Source organism: Rosa rugosa, chromosome 4 (assembly GCF_958449725.1).
Source record: "Rosa rugosa chromosome 4, drRosRugo1.1, whole genome shotgun sequence".
NCBI lineage: Eukaryota > Viridiplantae > Streptophyta > Magnoliopsida > Rosales > Rosaceae > Rosa > Rosa rugosa.
In genome coordinates, this window is record NC_084823.1 from 11556505 (window position 1) to 11577590 (window position 21086).

The window sequence follows — 21086 nt, forward strand, 5'->3', positions numbered from 1 at the left end:
AAAAGTCTGTCATTTAAAAAAAGTCTGCACAAATTCAAATACAATACACCCCCCTAAATAAAAAAGTAACCATTGCATAGAAAATTAGTTCAGGAGATCACCAAAAAGCACACCATCCAAAATCATAGTAATCACTGCATATAGTTTAGTTCAGGAGACTACATTAAAATCAATAAATAGAAATCATAATAATCTCTGCATATAGTTTAGTTCATGAGACTACATTAAAATCAAAAGGGATGCATTTGGATGAGAAAATTATAAAATCCATAGGAATTTTTAAATGATGGAATCTTTAACTCCATCAATCTAAAATTTCATTAATTGTAATTTCTGTTGTGTAATAAATTAAGAAAGTTTAAAACAAATAAAAAATAAAATAGAAAAAAGCTTTGTTTACGAAATAGAAATTGAATACTGCAAATGAATTTGTAAATGACACATATTTTGGTGGAAATTGAAGTGGAGAATTCAAATAATGAATTCCTTCTTTTTTTCCACAAAGAACTTAAAATTTTCAATCTGATAATGCCAAACGAGGGAATTGGTTTTTAGGTATTACAGGGTTCTAAAAAACGGCCTAGGCGGCCGCTTAGGCGGCGCCTAGGCGCTGGGCGCTTGGTCACCGATCGGATTATAGGCTAGGTGATGGCTCTAATCGTTTGGCTCCTCGGCGGCCGTCTAGGCGGCCTCGGCGGTGTAGGCGGCTGGCCTAGGCGCTGCAATTTTTGAGGAGGGCGCGATGATGAGTCGGTGGTGGTGGTCCGAATGAAGCTGGATTGCCAGAATACTGGCTTCTTAATCAGATGTGGTGGTTTCCGCGATTAACCCGTTGAGAGAGAGAGAGAGAGAGTGCTCTGTGCGTGTGATGAGAGAGTATAGATAATTGAAACCAAAGAGCAATTTTGAAGAGAAATGTTGAAGATAAAGACTGGAGATGAAGTAGAATGATCGGTGATTGATGAAAATATTGAAGATAAAGGTTGAAGAAGACTCATAGTGATGCGTGCCCATCAGATCTCTCTCCCTCAACGTTTCGTCTACAATATCTATAATTCTATATTAACAATATTAATTGCTAAATGATAATAATAAGTATGGTTGTTATTATCTCAGAAACATATTTTTTCCAACTTTTAATTAATTGTAGGACATAATAATCGAAAATATTATTGTAGGACTTTAATAATAATTATTAATTATTAATTTTATGTGATAAAAATAGTTCAAATTTTAAAAAAATAAAAACCGCCTAGTCCCTAGTCCCCGGGTCACCGCCCGACTAGCGCCTAGCGTTTTTTAGAACCTTGAGGTATTATGAAATCCTCACTTTTAGTTAAATTCCATCATTTTTTCCCTCATCCAAACACACTAGAGGAATTTTTAAGAACAGTACATGAACTTAAGGCCACTCCGAATTAAGGTGGCCAACGTTTCTAAAACCCAACATAAGTACATGGACTTTTAAACCCAACCCACCTTTCATACATGCCGTCATTAACATCGTCAACTCTATATTTTTATTCATTTTTTAAAGGGTATTTTAGTATTCTCTCTCTCTCTCACCCACCCAGCTTCGAATCACTAACATCTGAAAGCAAAATCAGTAGTGGAAACTAGAAATTCATGCCAGAAAAAAAAATCTGAAATGCACACCAGAGCGCACACACAGATCTTGTGCTATAAACCCAGAACGTTCTCTTCTCCAAATCCCCAAATCCTATTCTCTCTATCTCTCTCTCTCATCCGAGAAGACCCACATTCTCCAAAACCCTAATTTTCACTCTCTTGGAACCCACATTCCTTTCTCTCTGCAACTCGATCATGGCCGATTCAACCAAACCCATCACAGTCGTCACCTCCCAACCTAGTCGGAGCACCTCTATCCCAAAAGAGCTTCAAAACCCTACAGTCCCTTTGGAAACAACCTCGTGAACTGCATCGGCATTTGCTACCTCTTCGACGGGACTGTTAAACTCTTCCACGGCGCTGTTAGGGGACTCAAGGTTGTCGGCGGCGCTGGCGAGCCTCGGAAGGTCAGAATGAGCAGGGCTTTGAGCTCCGAGGGCGAGGGGGGTTGGAGGTACTCGAACACTATAGGGGATGTTGATTCCACCGAGGATCAGAGGGTATACGGGCTCTAATCGGTGGTTGAAGTTGTAGTGTTCTTCAATCTTCCTTAGCTCTTGAGCATCCTTCTTCGTATATACCAGCAGTGTTCAAGACAATTTGCCCGAAGCCATCGCCACCACCAAACCCGAAGCCACCGCCACCACCAAACCCAAAGCCACCCCAATTCTTGATTTTTGTGTTGGGATGTACTCAGAGAAGATGACGAGGAGAGAGAACTGGGTGTAGAGAGAAGCCTTGGGTATCCATAGCAATTGCTGGTGTTACATATCAGTTTTTTTTTTTTCATCAAACTTGAAGAGACGAAATTGCCTTTGTAAATATGACAGGCGGCACCCTCCGTAACAGAGGAGATAATGACATGTATGGAAGGTGAGTCGGGTTTCAAAGTCCATGTACTTATGTTAGGTTTTAGAAACGTTGGCCACTTTAATTCGGAGTGGCCTTAAGTTTATGTACTGTTCTTAAAAATTTCCCAAATCAAAAAATAAAAATCATAGTAATCCCTGCATAGTTTAGTTCAAGAGATTACATTAAAATCACACAATTTAGATCATAGTAACTCCTGCATAAAGTTTAGTTCAAGAGATTACGTAAAAGTTAAACAATTCAAATGAAAAAGGAAAATAAATAAGAAAATCAATAACACGTTGTGACCATATTCTAATAGCGGTTGGGTCACCCCATAAAGGCACGTACGAATGGAAAATGTATTAAGTATGGGTTGATGTATTATCACTATGTTGTTGCTAAACGGAGTGAATCTCCACCGTACGAGTTATATGAAAAGGTTATGAATGCTTCTATTCCAACTGAATGGTTTGTAGTATTGATACCTTGTGTCATATATGCTAATAATTTACAAGAATTTCTTAACACCGAAATTCATGCACCTGTGAGTATGAGGTGCTACGTAGTTAGGTAAGACAAAGTTATTCAACTTGGAACATTGATAAATTTGGGTTTTAAGCATATGTTTTATTTGCTTGTATAGATGGGATTGTCGGAGACTCTATCAGTTGTTAGGTAGCTGACTCGAGATTGTAAAAGAAAACTTAACCCAAGGATGAGTCGACAAGTTTCAAGGTTTTGGAGGCATTGAATGAGATTTTTCTTCGATAAGTCTTTTGGGGATTATGAAGGAAATTCTTTCTGCTCATGGATTATATCGTCGATTCAATATCTGGTTTTTCCTTGATTCGCGGATCGATTATTCGTTATGCAATATTCAAGATTGCTTTAAACTTAAAGTTTTGACGATTTTCTTCCTCAGTTGATAAGAATTATCAGTGACAATTGGAAGTGAATCTATCTCCTGAGACGGTAAATGCAACAGGAATACTATGGAAATTGATCAGGTTATACTGACCGGCCAAATTTCACCTTAAGGATTATTTCCTTCTGCATGTTGATCTCTCAGTTTAAGTGGCCAGTTTATGGATCAATTTTGAAGCAAAGTTCTACATGTGTTGAGCAGAGTTGCACATCGTTCTGTGTACTATCATCCTCACTTTGTTATGTTTGGCGTACGACGTATCTTTTTGAGGATGTTGTATTTCAGACTAGTGTATGTGTTCCACCTTTACTTCGGCAGTATGAAATTTCGAGGACGAAATTTTATAAGGAAGGGAGACTGTTACGTACCAGATCTTAAGATATCGGTTTACTAGTCTTTCGGACGGTAAACGATATTTATTTTTACTTTGGACTCTATTTCGAACTTTTAGGGGGCCCTAAAAGATGACATTTTGTTCGGATCAAAATTTGAGAAAATTTTCTTCACGAAAGTCGTAGAGAACGTTAAACCGAACGTGTGCATTTGTGGTTCGTAAAAATCGGAATTTGTATGTGAAAGTTATAAGTGAAATACTAAAATTACTGTTTAGAGGTAAATTCTATAAATTTGAAAAGTCGCGTCCACTAGCATACTACTTTTTAAAAACGCAGAGCCTCTCTCTCTAAAAACTAGAGAGAGAAACCCGATCTGAAATTTCAAATCCCCTCCCCCCCCCCCCACTCTCTCACCCAGATCTTGATCCTTCCGGATCTAGATCGACGGTTGAAGAGCTGGGGGAGGCCACAATAGCAAAGACTTCGACTGGTTTTCCTTCCATCTACACTGTTCATCATCTTCCTCAAGCTTTTTCAGCTTTCTCTCACCCTTGTGGTGATTTTGTACCCTCTGTGGTGTATTACCTAGCTATGTCAGCACGGGAGGACCTTGTTCCTCATTTTTTTCTCTTTTTTTCTTATCACTGTCAGACGATCCCTCACATTTCCAGATCAAAAATCAACCAACCACACAATAGATTGCTTCTCTCCATCATTAACCTCCAAGAGGATTCTTATGGCTGCAATTACAAAGTACTAGTCACTTACCAAGGCGAGTATGGGTGCTCACGCATGGGTTTTTCACCCCCCATTCTCCATTGTTACTACTCTTGTTCTGGTTCTATGCTTTGGATCTCTGATCCTGTTCGGCAGCCATGGCTTCTTCTTCGTCTTGATGGTAGAGGAAATGATGTTGTTGTGAGGGATTTCATCCCTTTGGTTGTTGTTTATCTTTTGATTTGTGTATTGGGACTTGGATGGCATTGGTTCACCATTACCAAATTTCTGGTTGCTCTGTTTACGGTGTTACTTCGGCGAAGGTTCGTGGCTGGCGGCGGCGCGGTTTGGACGGCAGTAGCTAGGGTTTCAGTAGTGGGTTGAGTCTCTTATTGGGCCTATGTTTTAGTTATTATTGTTTTAAGGATTAATTTCCTAATACTGGCTCCTTTGGAGCCCAGGAGGGAATTAATTTTCCTTGTTAGTTTCCTGTCTGTTTGGGCCTGTCCAACAGACTGGTTGTGTGTTTCTATTTTCAGCCCATTGGGCTAGCTTTGGGGCAGCTTAATTGATCCCCTTTTCCAATTTTTTTTTTTTTTGAAAAGTCACGGTGGTAGGTCAGAACCTACCCAGGTAATTCTCTCTCCCTCATTCCCGCGTTTTCTCTCTCCCCGACCCCGTCGGCTTTAGCCGGTGGTTTCTCCTCCGTCCAGCGACGGATTTAGACGCCGCCAGTGGTTATGGAACTGCCTCGTCTTCCTCTTCCTCCCTATGGCAGTGATGCACGATGATAATGGCGGTAGACGGCGTAGCAAGCTTGATTTTCCGGCGAGCTCATTTTTGGTTTTTTGACCAATTCGTGATTTTTCGGCCATTTTAAGCGGCGCCACCATCTGGGCTTTGTTACCCCTTCCTCCACGTCCCTAATCCACCAACTTTCTTGCTTCAATTTAGCCGGAGGAAGGAGAATCGAAGTTTTGAGCAAATTTTGGAGATTTCGGATTTGAGGTAAATTCGGGTACTTAGACCTGAAATTGAGCTTTGTCACAGTTATGATGGTGGCCGGAATGGGAGTTGGAATCGGCGGCGCGTGGGGCCCACTCGCAACTTCTTGTGGCTGCGCATGAGGGCACGTGCGGCCGTTTCTGGAGGCTTATTTTGGTCTGTTGGGTAGTACATGTTGTTATGGTTGTATAAATATAAGTTTGGTTGAAATCGGAGGAGGCTTGGGTATTAATCAGAATTTTCGAAGTTTTGGAAGGTTTGGATTTTGATTTGGGAAGATCCGACCGTTGAATCGATCCTATTTTTCGATATATTGTTATAATTATTGAGTGGATATAACCTATGAAGTTTGGGCTCGTTCTGTATTGATTTCGAGCATCCAATGATTTATTGGTTTAGGGTTTTAAAATTATTAGCGTAAAGTTAGTTTCGATTCTTGATAAACAATTATTTATAATATCAAATTGTTCAGGACGACGTGTAGATTCAGCTTGAGGAGGAAATTGTTGGACATACGTCGTAACGTAAATCTGTGAGTGAACATTTATTTTAAATTAATTATGCATGCAGTATATTATTATTATTTTCCGATTGACATTTAATTTATGATTTGAATTATTGAGTTTTATGGTTTTAGGAGCTTTGATAGAGATTTATTTATGAATTACGATATTAGTATTGAAATTCCTTCCCGAGAGCTTTTAGTAGATTTTCGAGCTATTTATTTATGAGTTATTGAGTTAAGAAGTGAATTTCGGGAAGTGATTGATTAAGAAAATATTATGAGAATTACTGATTTCGAATATCGATTTATATGATGATATACGAGTACGAATGATTTATCAAATATTGAGCATGATTGAATTATCGAGATTTCTTGAGTTTTGAGCTCCGCACTTATCAGCTTTGAAGTTATATTGAGATTTCTTTCCGAAAGCATTTATTGATTTACCGAGTAATTTTTTTTTTGAATAGAAATTGATATCATTAGAATCAATAGCCCGACATTTAGCCAATGGCTAGAGTCTAGCTGCACTTACAAAAAGATAGCCGGCAAGAATATCCGAAACCCTAATCTAAGCAAAGCAAACTTATTACAAGTCACTGATAAGCTCGCTATAATTAGCGAACTTATAGACAAAGAAACTCCAAAGTCTTCTAGGGCAAAATCATATTCTAACCTTCCATTAGCCAATCACACAATTGTGGTACCAAAACAAAGTCACTTCCTAGCCAACAAATAGGAGCAACTCCTTATCCATAAGCCGCTTGAACGCCAATCTTGTTCCAGATAATTACCAACTCCTACAGAAGTTATGATCCGAAACGATTGGTCCTGGACCATAAGCCGACCTGAAAGCCCAAGAAAGTCCACACTCTCAGGCCAGGCCCTCCTTTCATCACTAAGTGACAAATGAGGGTGGCAAAACACCCTCCCTACTGGCCCATAACATAGAGCCCAGGCCCAAAGGCCCAAGCCCAAAACTGAGTAAGGTGAGCAGCAGCCCGACTCTGCTTCTGCCCTGTCATAGTCGTCGCCAAGTTCTCCGGCGGCTGGCCTCTCCAGCACTGCATCACCCTCTTTTGTGTCCGCTGCCTCGCTGCTACGCACAAGAATCCAAGCTGGCGATCAGACCTGGCCAGCCAAGATTAGCACAAGAGGATCCGATCCCTTACACTCAAAACCCGCTGAAATCCGATAAACCCCGACCTGTCTCTCCGCCGATCGACTGTGCTCTAGCAGCGTCAAGACCCGCCGATCAATCCCACCTCACAAATCTGCGTCGAGTTCGACTTTTCTCACCGATCTCTAAGCCTGGGAAGAAACCCAGAAGGGAAATCCTACAGCCTGCCCGAGAACAACGGATTGGGTTCTCCGCCGTCTGCTTGAACACGGTGGGACTTTGTGCCGCCGCCGTCTGCTCGAACCCTAGGGTTAGGGTCGCTTCATTTTTTTTTTAGAATCTTTGATTTGCCGAGTATTTGATTTATGGTTTCGAGGATTTATTGAGATATTGAGCGTTGAGTTATTGAGATATTCTTAAGTTCTGTTTTTGGTGAATTATTGATGATTTATTGAATTAATATCGGGTTTCTTTCTGAAAGCAATTATTTTAAAGAGATTGATTCCAGTTTATTATGGAGGTAAATAAGTCAACGCATGCATGCATTACCTGGTCAGCAGTACCCTCCAGGTAATAGTTTGGTCGGCAGTCCTCTCCAGACAATATTATGGTCGGCAGTTCCTTCCGATGCATCATCTGGTCGGCAGCCCCCTCCAGATGGCATGAGATAGTTAGTCGATAGTCCCTTCTAACTATCTATGGTTAGTCGGCAGTCCCCTCCGATGCGTCACTGGTCGGCAGTTCCCTCCAGGTGGCATGAGATGACTTGTCGGCAGTTCCCTCTAGTCATCGCCTATTTTAAGAGATGAGCTTTTTAAAGAGTTTTCGAAACGCTTTACCATACGTGTTTGAGATTTCAAGAGTTTTGAGATAAAACCTATAATATGATTTGAGTTATCAAGTTATTCCGGAGATTTTGAATGATTTTAAGGTATTTTTCTTATGAGCATTTTAGTGAGTTTCTGAGAAGGTTTTCGAGATGACTTGATTTAAAAGTAATTTATCAAATTATACTGCGTGCTGGATTTTAAGAGTTCAAAATTGGGAAAGCATTAAATCTTATATTTGTTTTCCTTTGAGATTAGTTATTTTTTCGTCCACTCACTCTAATGTTTTTAAATGCTTTTCCCCTGGGCCCTTCGGTTTCCAACGCCCAACTTGTAGGCTAGATTAGTTGAGGTCGGGCATACATGGAGTTGAGGCATAGCCGTCATTGCTTCCGCATTGTAGGACTTATCGATCCTTACCTTTCTATTTTATTTTCTTGTAGATCTTGTATATTAAATTGCTCTGATCACCTAGTAGCTAAATGTTCTTAAGTTGAGACTTGTGTTGTGGTGGAGTTGTTGAGAATTAGGGAGCAGGGTGGCTCCAGGAGAATAAGGATGGATTTTTAGAAGTGTAATTGTCTTTTTCAGGTTTTTGGGTAGTCCATTATTAGGAGAAGTTCCACCAAATTTTTGGTAGAATTTCTTCTAAGGTGGGCCCCGCAGGGCCACTTTGTATTTCATGGTGAAATCTGGGGCGGGTCCTGTCAACTTGGTATCAGAGTTTTAGGTTGTTAGATTCTGTAGACTCGTTCCTATTCTGTTACCTTGTATGCTTGATGTTACTCAGTACCTCTTGAGTGATGGCCCGACTGCAGCCGTTCCCCATCATATACTCTTCAGTGCTGACGTATTCATCAAGTGTGTAAGGTACATGTCGAGTTGGTTTTTCCTTCAAGTGCTATGCCTCATGTACGCCAATCTCATAGGGATTTCACTACGTATCGGATTGTTTACATGTTTTGCACCTTTCCTTGGTGATGGTAGAGTAAGATTACTCTACATGTTCGAATTGTGCTATGAAATGTGATTCGTGGAAATGTTGTGATTATTTATTCCTCAATGCCAACAAGTTTGTTGGGGCATGGTTTAAGGTGCGAGACTGAAGTTTGAAATTATCCTTGATTGTTAGAGGTGAGCAACCATAGTTTTGGGCTATCTCTGAATACTATAGTAGTTTTGAAATCATGATTGCTGGTGGAAATGGAATTGATAATAATGGTGGTTCTCACTTTGAACCAAGTTTCGGAAAAAGTGTTTTGTAATGTATAGGAAGACGAACAAAGAGTGGGCTTTTGAAGTTGATTTATGGCGGAAGTTTAAGTATTCGGAGGGATTATTAAAGTTTTACAATAAAGTTATGACCTTGGTCAATATTTTTAATTAGGAGAGTTGGAATCAACTCTTCGTATGTGATTTTGTGCAAGTGAGTGTCTTTGGTTATTCGTTTTCGGTTATGTGGTTGAAAGTAATTTTGAGATACGGTCACCATGGCATGATTACTAGCAAGATGACTTGAATATGAAGTATGAGTTTGGCATGAGATTGTTGGTCTACACAAGGACAGAACCAAGAAATTAAATTGAGTGGGCTAAATATTAGGTTGCCAAATTCGTGATAAGTAGTTTTGTCATAAATATTAATCGACTTTGAAGATCAATATTTCTCACCTCATGAGAGCATAAGCTCTGAAATCTTGGGGGATTGTGTTTCTCTATGTCTAGTGTTTTCCTGTAAAAGAATTTTTCATTTAGAATGGTAGAATTTATGGAATATTGATTGGAGTACTGGAGAGACAGAACATGAAAAATTACTGTGGATTGACTTTGAAAATTTATAGTTCCCTAACTAGCAGGAATATGGAACCTAAATTTTGCAAGAACTTAGACATACATGTCTCCATATGCTCGAGAAACAGTTTTTAAGTTTGTGCTCTTTAGCTTACACAATAGTCGATCAAGTACACCAATATCAGAATTCGCTTACAGCAGAATCTGTTTATTAGAAATGTGATTTTGCACACCTATAGTTTTCTACTCAGATTTATTTAGAGTGTGAAATTCTTTGTGAAGAAGAAGAAATGTGTCTAGTTTTTGGTCCATGTGGTTTCATCCTTTTTCATCTTCTAGATTTGGAAAAATAACGAATTGAGTGATTATAGGTCTGCAGCAGTTTGTGGAACAGTTGATCAAATATGATAAGCTACCATTTTTATTTAAGTGGAAATTGGGTAACCTACTTTATACAGATGGAATGCTCGTTGAGTGTATTTTCTAGTTTAAGTGGAACCAGTCCATTTGGACTTTCTTATCTCGAGTTGTGAGTATTTGACGAAGGAGTGGTCAATGCTGAAAATTTCTGATCTCATTATTTCTTATCTAGCTCGAGTTTCTTTCAAAGAAAATTTGGGGTGAACTGCATCACGACTCAGCCTCCCTCTAGTTCCATGCCTGGGCATATACTACAATTTATTGAAAGTCTAAACGGACAACTGGAGTGTGAATCGTAAGTCCCCTTATGGTTTAAATTGTGTGATAGGCTACTAGGCTTACTTCTTGGCAAGATGGGGTTTGAGAAATTTTGATGCAATAATTGTTCACGTAGTATGGTCATTGAGATTGTTATTGTAGCTAGAATTTTATTAAATAAATATTGTTTGGAGAGCGAATCTTCAGCTACTTTCTCCCCAGCTCAGTAAAAGACACTTGTCGCCGGGTAGTGTCGATTTTGAGTCAAGGAAGAAGAGTTGATTATATTTAAGTACTTTGTACTTTGTAGTTTGATGTTGATTGTTGGAATATTACAATCTGGAAACATGAAAAAGGAAGTGAAATGCTCTGATAGCAGCCCTTCTACGAGGATTTAAACTTGAGTAGGTGAGTGGTACCGAAGGGTTTGCCTCATGACAACCAAAGAAGTTGCATGATTGGGAACTTATCTGTATGATCGAGGCTATCCTATGATACATTTGGTCACAGCGAGATTTTTACGTGAACCGACATGTGATCAGAAATCTAGGCACAAATAGATGAAAGGACGGTAATGTTTTGTGGTAGCGAAGAAAACTACTTGCTTTGGACTCGTTGGTAAGTTGTGACCATCTTGTGGTATTCTAATAGTGGTTGGGTCACCCCATAAAGGCACTTACGAAAGGAAAATGTATTAAGTTCCATAGGAATTCTGGACAAGTATGTATTTCCCATTTGGCTCATCTTCCAAGTATACAAAAACCACACAGCGAAAATCATCTCCATACGCACAAGAGGGACACATGTCTGTAAACTTCTTTTTAGGGCTAATACAATCAGGGTCATTCACATAGTCATTATCACGATATTTGCATTTAGCCTTCACTATTTCTTTGACAACTCTTTCATCAATAATGCCTTACAAAAGAAGTTTATGATTACCAATAAACATGACAGAGACATAGAGGAAAAAAAATAATCAAGTGGTTTTTCATTAACATATTAAATTAAAGGTTAGCTCATGGTGAAATAAATCGGCCAAGTACACTATTGTAACACAAAGAGGATGGTCTTTATTTAAAGCTCCCATTATGTTGGTATAACCACTTACATAGTAAACTGTTTTTATCCATATCCTTTCCCCATTAGGATGTTGGAGAGGAAAGATCCCGCATTGGAAAAGTGACAAAAGAAAATATAACTTATAAGTGGGTGACTCTTATCCAATTGTACCAAGGCTTTTTGTGATTAAAACCCAACACCTAATGGATGATTAAGTTGAGACAATATCGGTACAATGGTAGGCCACAAGCCACGCTTGTCGCTGTTTAACATAGGATTAATTGGAACCTTCATATATAGAATGATCTTTTCACATGCTATCCCATAATCTCTTATAAATTTTTAAGCTTGTATAAATCATTCCTCCCCTTTTCGCATCCCTTGGAACGTGGTATAATTGCCATTGAGGAGACAAGTTTATAATCTTGTTGTAATTTCTAAGAACTGCCAATTCCATTGTTGTAGCACTAATAAAAGCCCAACAGCTCTGGAGAAAACAATTGGTATAACTTTGGTGAAGGGCCATTGGACCAACTTTGTTTATGGGTTTCTAGACATTTTACCTAAATCAAAATAAAGAAATTTATGAATACAAATTCTATACAGAAACAACCATCTATATAATGTTAATATACTCCGAACAAAATCATTTGTCAAAAAAAAAAAAAAAAGCAAGAATTATAACTAAGAAAAAGTGCAAACTAATCAAAACGTCTTCTTCTTTTGTTGGCGGAGACATGCATAACCTCTATCATACCAATAATAGGATATATTATCATTATGCAAACCAGTGCTGCTATCACATGCGAATTCATATACAAAAAAAATAAAGAATAACACTAAATGTACAAGCTTGTATAAACCATTCCTCCTCCTTTCGCATCCCAAGGAATGGGGTCTAATTGCCATTGAGGAGACAAGTTTATAATCTTGTTCTACTTTCTAAGAACTACAAATTCCACCGCTGTAGCACTAACAAAAGCCCAACAGCTCTGAAGAAACTATTGATCTTTGATAGCTGTGATTTTAGATTCCTTAATTTCCCCTTTAACACTAAAAGACCCTTGACAGAAGCCAGGTATAACTTTGGTGAAAAGCCATTGGACCAACTTTGTTACTGGGTTTCTAAACATTTTACCCAAATCAAATTGAAGAAATTTATGAATACCAATTTTAAACAGAAACAAACATCTATATAATGTTAATATATTTTGAACAAAATCATTTGCCAAAAAAAAAAAAAAGAGAAAGGAAAATAGCAAGAATTGTAACTAAGAAAAAGTGCAAACTAATCAAAATATCTTCTTGTTTTGTTGGCGGAGACATGCATAACCTCTATCATACCAATTATAGGATATATTATCATTATGCAAACCAGTGCTGCTATCACATGCGAATTCATATACAAAAAAATAAGAATAACACTAAATGTACATCAATAGATTTTGGAAGAGTGTCAAATATTTTGGGGAGAGTGTTCTATTGAAAACTGTAAACGTCCATAATATCTTCTAAATTTTAAGCTTGTATAAACCATTCCTCCCCCTTTCGCATCCCATGGAACGTAATCTCTTATAAATTTTAAGCTTGTATAAACCATTCCTCCTCCTTTCGCATCCTGAGGAACGTGGTATAATTGCCATTGAGGAGACAAATTTATAACATTGTTGTCCTTTCTAAGAACTGCCAATTCCACTGCTGTAGCACTAACAAAAGCCCAACAGCTCTGAAGAAACTATTGATCTTTGACTGTTGTGATTTTAGATTCCTTAATTTCCCCTTTAACACTAAAAGACCCTTGACAGAAGCCAGGTATAACTTTGGTGAAGGGCTATTGGACCAACTTTGTTACCGGGTTTCTAAACATTTTACCCAAATCAAATTGAAGAAATTTATGAATACCGATTTTAAACAGAAACAAACATCTATATAATGTTAATATATTTTGAACAAAATCATTTGCCCAAAAAAAGAGAGAAAGGAAAATAGCAAGAATTGTAACTAAGAAAAAGTGCAAACTAATCAAAACATCTTCTTGTTTTGTTGGCGGAGACATGCATAACCTCTATCATATCAATTATAGGATATATTATCATTATGCAAACTAGTGCTGCTATCACATTCGAATTCATATACCAAAAAAATAAGAATAACACTAAATGTACATCAATAGATTTTGGAAGAGTGTCAAATATTTTGGGGAGGGTGTTCTATTGAAAACTGTAAACGTTGCTACCATGGAATTAAACTACAAAGTCAGCAAAATCAAGCAAACGCACAAACACATATTATCATGTTCAAGCCTAAAGTTCATGGAGTGGTAATGTGGGTAAACCCAAAACATCATGCTCAAAGTTGAGGCTTTAGCTTAACAATCCACTAGCTAATTTCTCAGTTTGTAATCAATCGAATTTAATAAGAGAAAGATTAACACAAAAAAAATAAATAGAGGTTGAAGTACTTTACAGCAGCAAGCTAATAACTCAGTTATGCAATCCCCAAAAGAAGAAACGTCCCTTTTTTATTTTAGAAAGAGAAAACAAAGCCAAGAACAAAGAAATCCTAGGACATATGAGTTTTGAAGCGGAAATGAGAAAAAGATGAGGTATTTAAGTACCATGCAAAGAGAGATAGAGAGAGCAGTAGAGAGAAAAACAGAACCAACCATTCACCTCCCACCTCTCTCTTGATTTCAGAAAGAGAAAACAAAGCCAAGAACAAAGAAATCCCAGAACAGATGAGTTTTGAAGCGGAAATGAGAAAAAGATGAGGTCTTTGCCTCTTTGGACTTTGGAGTACTATGCAAAGTGAGAAAGAGAGAGTAGTAGAGAGAAAAACATAACCAACCACGATTCACCTTCCACCTGTTATAATGCTTGAAAGGCTAAATGAGCTACCACTCCGGGGCCGAGAGCAACTTGGGTATGACCCCTCCCCAAGGGATGTTTTTCACAAGCTGGAGTTTGAACCAGAGACCTCCTATTACCAGAAGAAGCCCTACAACGCCCGCCTACTTACAGCCTAACACTAAAAAAAAAAAAAAAAGTCTTGTATGAAACCTCTCTTTCTTTTTTCAATTTTCACACACACACACACACACACACACACACACACACTTACACTTGCAATATAATAAAAGAAAAAAGTAATATCATTTTAGTTGATAAGTGATATTCTTTTAGATAGAACTCAGGGGGTTTGGTCTAGCAGAAAGCTGACTAGGCCTGCAAGTTAGGCGAATATGAGCTGGATATTCAAGCTATACATACTTGTCCAGAATTCCTTGAAGCTTGAGTGAGTCTTGCTTGAATTCTCAAGAGAAATATAAAAAAAAAAAGATGAAGAATGGAGGGGAAGGAAGATGAGAGCAGCCCAAAGGCTACCCCCTTTGGTGTGCGGCGCTGTGAAAGAGCCCTAAGGTAATTGTGATCTCTATATATATGTAGGGTGCTGTATGTTTCGAACGGAAAGGGTAAAATGGGTGGCCATCATTGGTGGAGAAGAGAATGTGTGGATTTAATGGTTGAGATTGATTGGTGTCCTCTCGGTGTGTGGCTGCCAGTAAAAGAAGAAGATAAAATTGAAGCTCCCTCATGCCGCGTGTGTGAGAAAAGAGAAGAAATAATGGGCTGCTAGTGTGCAGCAAAGCATAATTAAGCAATGCTTAATTTTTTTATTTTATTTTTATCAGAGGAGGGAAAATCCATTAATACGGACAAACTAGCCCAGAGAGATACAAGCAATCCCACAAGGGGTACACATACAACAGAAAACATGGGTCCAGACATGGCCCAGTAAACTACCTAGAACAACAAGGGCCTAGCCCAGGTCGGTGGTAACCGAAAACCACACAGAACGCGTCTTCGCCATTAGGGAACACGCCGCCGTCGAAGAGGTTGATATAGATCCTTCACCGTCTTCCTTCCCCTGCTTAGTAGCATGAAGCTGCAAGCTTTCTATCCGGCACCCATGGTGGAATCTCAGCCGATCTCCCCACACACTTGTCCCTCGAAGGGATTGGGTCATTCTAGAGTCCATAGCACCGTACGGTTTCAGGGATTTTTTTTTTAGCGAAATAGAAGGTATGAGACTTGTTGCGGTTGGCCAAGGAAGGAGGAACAATTTCTGGATGTGGGTAAGGTAGGTTGAAGAAAAGTAAGAAAAAGGATGGGAGGAGGATTGAGGTGATGATTCCGGCAGTGATCTTCATGGATCAGACTAGATCTCTGTGGTTGGGTTGGGAAACAAGCCGCAAAATAAGAAAACGAGACACCGGGACTAGCTGCCCATACGGCGATGCTTAATTAATAAAGCAACACGTAGCAGATTTCATTCTTCTTCTTTTATTTTTTTTATTTTCTTTTCGATTTCTTCATTCTCTCTATTTATACACACACACACACACACGTACACACACATATATATAATAAATCTTCTCCGCGATCTCAATATATTTTCACACCCACCATCAAGGGAGTAGTCGGGTTTCACTTCACTCGCTGACATTGACCATAGTTGATTGGAGCCGCAATTTTGTCTTTTTCTCGTAAACTCCATTTTGCTATAATTTTCCATCATTTTCTCTCGATTTTAGTAATTCCGCTTATTTCCTACACAATAAATAAAAATAGATCAATTACATAATAATTGACTTGAAGATTAACTTATTTCTAGTGTTTTAGATACAATTACATGCATAGAAGTGCGTGTAATCAATATTCTTCTTCAGATTCTTCCCTTTGTTTTTTTTTTGGTGGCCTATTTCTTCTGTTTTGTAAATAATCCTGTAAAAAATTAAGAAAATGAGAAGATTATAAGTGATTTTGACAGTAACATTATCAGTGACATGGTCATTCACATGTTAATGATAGTGACATAGTGAGGTCACAAGCCATGTCAGTGACATAGCCAGTGACATGGCCAATGACTTGAGGTTAACAATTATCTGGCTAAGGATTTGGCCTTGCCAGTGACGTCACTTGGCCACCACCAACATCTCAATTCCTCACCAGGCTTGCACCAGAAACCCATTTGCTCAACCACGTCTCACCAACCACAACCATCGTAGCCTAGAACCAACCCTAAAGGTCGCCACCACCATCCTGACTAGCACAGGCCACTCATACCCATCTGTTGCCGGCCTCATAAGACATGACCATCACTCTAATCAATCTATGGAAAGAGTTTAAGAGGAAGAAGACAAGAAATGGAGATGGAGAAGGTACAAAAAAAAATTAAAAATAAAAGGTAAATAGGTCATTTTTATTAAAAATACCTAAAATGTAGGATATAATTCTACATTTAAGGCAAATCAGTCTTTTTGCCATCATTTAGTGTCTCATATGCGTCAAATGTGCTTAGGTTAACGGGTTTCGTGGCGGAAATTTGATGAAGGTACAACTTTGATAAGAAAAAATGAGTCTAAGTCTCTAGAGACTGTTGGTGAAAAAACCCCTAAAATTTCCTACCAAAAAATTACACCAAATCATAACTAATTGTCTGAAATACACCATGTCACACTATATGGTAGTAAAATTGTATACAACTAGCTCGAAATATTAGAAGAGAAAAGATCTTGCGGTTTGGTGAAACAATTACATGTTGAAATATCATATTATTATTTTTTCAATAAAGGGCTGGTGTAGCTGCCCTCAAGCCTTGATTGATGAAACTGTTGAATGCATGGGGGGACATTGAGCTTAAACCCCTGATTGCAATAAGCGTCTGGAGACTGTCCTGAAATGATAACAGAAGACTCTACCAAATAAAAGTATTCAACCAGGTACCAACTAGGAAAGAGTGTTCTACTGGCTACTCTATTTTCTTTGACATAGCGGTGACATAACAGAAAGATAACTCGATTACAACAGCATAATTACCAATTTCACAGATTTCCTACTATGTTGTAGTCGGAGAATAAATACGGCGACACTTAGCTTCACCCTGCCACTAGGCGGTAGCGACGATTTGACGAAGTAAGGAACTCGCCTCCTACCTAGTTGAGTGCAAACACATGCACATAGCCCGACTAGCCTTACAAAACTAATGTAATGATTTATTACTCGCAAAATGCACAACAAAACTAAATAATTGAGCCCAAACCTAACAACCAGCCCAAGTAACAAGCATACCACAACCCATATGCCAGGCCCAACCCAACTTTGGTACAGCCTCCACCGACATTCCACAGCCCCTGTGGCACCATCCCCTCCGTGCTCGGCTCTGTCGCACCACCACCTTGATGGCCCAAGATGGTAGCTCCACCGCCAGCACAACAAGCTGCTGGTCTCTACGCCGCCAGCGCTGCACGGCCTGCGTTCCCTTTGTCCAGACGTTGATCTTTTCGAGATCGGATCTCCAACCCAGAAGTAGACACCCTGAAAACCTTCTTAAGAGCAACTCCAACAGCTTCCCTATAATTTCTGTATTATAGGGAAGCAAAAGTCAAAGCTTTAGCCTCTTTTTCTTCTCCAACTCCAACAGATTCTCTATTTTACAACAATCTCTAAAATCTCCATATTTTTCCTTAAAATTTTAGAGTTTGCTGTAAATATAGGGAATTTGGTTTTCTCTTTCCTCACTTTCCCTGAAATAGAGATAGTTATAGGGAATCTGTTGGAGCAAAAGAGGCTTATTTTTCCCTAAAGTAGAGAAAAATCAAAATATGGGGAATCTGTTGGAGTTGCTCTAACTATGATACATCAAATTTTTCCAGTGTAGCTCATGAAATTTCTTAGAATAAGAAATAAAAAAAAGGGCACTGATTGATAAAGTAATTACATTAGATTGTAACTGAAATGCATTATATGGTATGATATAATTTTTTTTTTATTAAGTAAAAACGTCAATAATATAGCACAATATCGTCTGTGTTATTAGTACATCAAATGTATCGTGGAGGGAAAAAAATTGAGAGAAATTAAAACAAACTTTGAAGCATGTGGACTATCGATATTCGAACTATAAAAATCATCAGCTGCTTACGCTATTTTTCTAGCATTTGGATTTCAGAAATTTCTTATCGAAAGTTCCGAACACATCCATTTTCAAAATAATTTGAAGATGCATGTAATTATGAAATTCCGTCTTCTTTATTTTTACAATCTAATAAGCTCGAACGAACTCAAAACGAGTCGATTTCAATACAAATTCAGCTGGATCAAAGCAACTTAGAGCCCTACATGTGATTGGATAAAGGGCTACAGCATTCAATATGGGCCGACTTCATATTTGGGGCCTGTGGGAGTCATTTGCCTCGTAGCTGTAGTCTACACTCCACTCTGCTTCAGCGAGGAAAAGACAGAACAGATAAGCAAAACGGCGGCACATTTTAACCCAACCACCGCCTCATTCAGTTTCAAAGCCTCTGCTCTGTTACGAAACTAGGTTAAACATCGGCTTTCTTCAAGAAACACACCACCCAGGTCTGCAGTTTCTTCTTTTGGTTTTAATCATTCTGCTATATTTTATTTTAAGCATGGAGTTTTGAGTATTGGGTTCTGGTTTCTTATACACAAGTAGGTGAAAGTTATGGATTTGATAGTGCCCACAAAGAAAACCCCTGATGGGTTTTGCTCATTTCACAAACTTCATGGTGGTTTTGGAGGTAGGATTAGTAATAAGTTGAGTCCCACACCAAGTTCTTCAAGGGTCTTTGTGGGCTGCAAAGGGCGGGTTCTTGTTGTATCTGATAGCATTCGGTGTAGGGCACAGGATGGTTACCAGAAACATAGGCGAAAGCGAGTAGTGGCTGTGTCCAAGGTAGAAACGCTTAGTTCCAACGGTAGGTTGCAAAATGTTGAAAAGACCCAACATGGGAGTTTGAATGGCATGGATTCTTCAAATGGTTTTGAGGAATTTGAGAGTAACAATCAGCTCCGTAGACTGGTGAGAAATGGGGAATTGGAGGAGGGGTTTAGATTTCTTGAGAGCATGGTTTACCGTGGTGATATTCCGGATATCATTGCTTGTACGAGTTTAATCCGTGGGTTTTGTAAGATTGGAAAGACAAGGAAGGCGACGCGGATTATGAACATCCTAGAAGAGTCCGGTGCTGTCCCTGATGTCATAACTTACAATGTTTTGATTAGCGGCTATTGCAGGGCGGGGGAGATTGATAATGCCTTGAGGGTGTTGGACAGGATGAGTGTTTCTCCAGATGTTGTTACGTATAATACAATTCTGCGTTCGTTATGTGATGGTGGGAAATTGAAGCAAGCAATGGAAGTTCTTGATCGGCAATTGCAAAGGGAGTGTTATCCCGATGTGATTACATATACTATATTGATTGAAGCAACTTGCAAGGAAAGTGGGGTTGAGCAGGCGATGAAACTTTTGGATGAGATGAAGGACAAAGGATGTAAACCTGATGTAGTTACATATAATGTTCTTATCAATGGGATTTGCAAGGAAGGGAGGTTGGATGAAGCAATCAAATTCTTGAATGACATGCCAACCTCTGATTGCCAGCCAAATGTTATTACTCATAATATCATATTGCGTAGCATGTGTAGCACTGGGAGGTGGATGGATGCTGAAAGACTATTAGCTGAAATGGTTGGCAAAGGCTGTTCTCCTAGTGTTGTTACTTTCAATATTTTGATTAACTTCTTGTGCCGAAAGGGTTTGTTGGGTCGAGCAATTGACATTTTGGAGAAGATGCCTAAACATGGTTGTACTCCTAATTCCCTGAGTTATAACCCATTGCTTCATGGATTTTGCAAGGAGAAAAAGATGGACAGGGCAATTGAGTATTTGGATATAATGGTTTCTAGGGGCTGTTACCCTGACATTGTAACCTACAATACTTTGCTCACAGCTTTATGCAAAGATGGAAAGGTTGATGTTGCAGTTGAGATACTTAATCAATTAAGTAGCAAGGGTTGCTCTCCTGTTCTAATTACTTACAATACCGTGATTGATGGGCTCTCAAAGGTTGGGAAAACAGAACGTGCCATAGAATTATTGGATGAGATGCGTCAAAAGGGTCTAAAGCCTGATATAATAACTTACTCTTCACTTGTAGGAGGGCTTAGTAGAGAAGGAAAGGTTGATGAAGCAATTAAGTTTGTCCGTGATTTGGAAGGGTTGGGTATCAGGCCAAATGCTATCACTTTCAACTGCATCATGCTCGGGCTTTGCAAGGCAAGGCAAACTTCTCGTGCAATTGATTTCCTGGCTCATATGGTATCGAAAGGATGTAAACCTACTGAAGCAACATACACCATTCTCATTGAAGGCATAGCTTATGAAGGCCTAGCAAAAGAGGCTTTGGAGTTGCTCAATGAACTGTGCTATAGAGGGGTGGTGAAGAGAAGTTCAGCTGAACAGGTGGCAGTCAAGATGTAGTCTGGTGCAGGTGTTCTTTTGCTCTTTTATGGTAGGTCAGTGTTAATTTTGCCTTTGGATTTCATCAGCCTCGTTTTCAAAGACAATGATTTTCTAGAGTTCAAAATATGTGTTTCTATCTTACCCGTTTTCTTTGTCATGAGGAGCAAAATCCAAAATCAATTTTGTTAGATACACCATGTAACCTTGGCCTCACTTTGTTGGATGATTCTTTATAGTTCTGGTGAATACATGGTCGTCTCTGCTGTAGTGCCCATGATCTCAGATATATATACTTATTCAAGTTTTCTTCA

At 38.9% G+C, this 21086-nt stretch overlaps 1 protein-coding gene across 1 annotated transcript; it reads left to right on the forward strand.

The window, feature by feature from the left end:
* Positions 1-18709: 18709 nt before the first annotated feature.
* LOC133746338 (pentatricopeptide repeat-containing protein At1g09900) lies at positions 18710-21086 on the forward strand. The gene is made up of 2 exons (XM_062174524.1): positions 18710-18869; positions 18967-21086. The coding sequence occupies exon 2, from the start codon at positions 18976-18978 to the stop codon at positions 20791-20793; it is 1818 nt and encodes a 605-aa protein (XP_062030508.1). The 5' UTR covers positions 18710-18869; positions 18967-18975; the 3' UTR covers positions 20794-21086.